General features: G+C 49.6%; 2 protein-coding genes across 2 annotated transcripts in view; one reads left to right on the top strand and one right to left on the bottom strand.

Moving 5' to 3' along the window:
• Positions 1-177, bottom strand: part of CHAC2 (ChaC cation transport regulator homolog 2) — a 14,075-nt gene extending 13,898 nt beyond the window's left edge. The window contains exon 1 of the mRNA XM_019474425.1: positions 157-177. Within this exon, the coding sequence (XP_019329970.1) occupies positions 157-177 (21 nt within the window). The remainder of the gene's footprint in view (positions 1-156) is intronic.
• A 79-nt stretch (positions 178-256) lies between these two features.
• ASB3 (ankyrin repeat and SOCS box containing 3) overlaps positions 257-691 on the top strand; it is a 14,486-nt gene continuing 14,051 nt past the window's right edge. The window contains exon 1 of the mRNA XM_009288437.2: positions 257-453. Coding sequence (XP_009286712.1) covers positions 258-453 — 196 coding nt within the window. The 5' untranslated portion in view covers position 257. The remainder of the gene's footprint in view (positions 454-691) is intronic.

The raw sequence follows: 691 nt of genomic DNA, 5'->3' as shown, positions 1-691 counted from the left end.
AGTTCCCTCCTCCTCTCGGTAACTGTGCCTCCCAGGGAGCTGCTGGGCAGCAGCAGGGGAGCGGTTAGCCCCCCAAAACCCCACAAACGAACGCACCCCCCCAAAAAAACCCCCAACCCAAACAGAAACCTCTGCAAAAAATCACACCCCCCCTACATATTCTGTACTAACAGGCATGGCTCTTTTTTCTTCTTTTTTCTCCTCTCCTTCCCTTTTTTCCTTTCCCCTTCTTCCCGCAGAGGCTGCCGTACACGAGGATGGATTTCACGGAGGCCTATTCCGATCGATGTTCTGCCGTGGGGCTTGCAGCCAGAGAAGGAAATGTTAAAATGCTGAGGAGACTAATTAAGCAGGGATACAGCCTCGATGTTCCGGATAACAGGGGGTGGGTGCCAATCCACGAAGCAGCAGCTCACAATTCGAGTGAATGTCTGAGGCTGCTACTTGGTGCAGGTAAGGAAAATTTGATGTGAAATAGCACGATTTTTCTGCTAAATTCCCCTGCGATTGTCCTGGTTTCGGCAGGGATAGAGTTAATTTCCTTCCTAGTAGCTGGTACAGTGCTGTGTTTTGGATTTAGGATGAGAACAAAGTTGATAACACACCGATGTTTTAGTTGTTGCTAGGTAATGCTTACACTAGCCAAGGACTTTTCAGCTCCCTGTGCTCTACCGACTGAGAAGGCTGGAGG

Source organism: Aptenodytes forsteri, unplaced genomic scaffold (assembly GCF_000699145.1).
Source record: "Aptenodytes forsteri isolate BGI_AS27 unplaced genomic scaffold, ASM69914v1 Scaffold185, whole genome shotgun sequence".
NCBI lineage: Eukaryota > Metazoa > Chordata > Aves > Sphenisciformes > Spheniscidae > Aptenodytes > Aptenodytes forsteri.
Note: the sequence above shows the minus strand (reverse complement) of the source record. Positions and strands in the feature narration are given on the sequence as shown.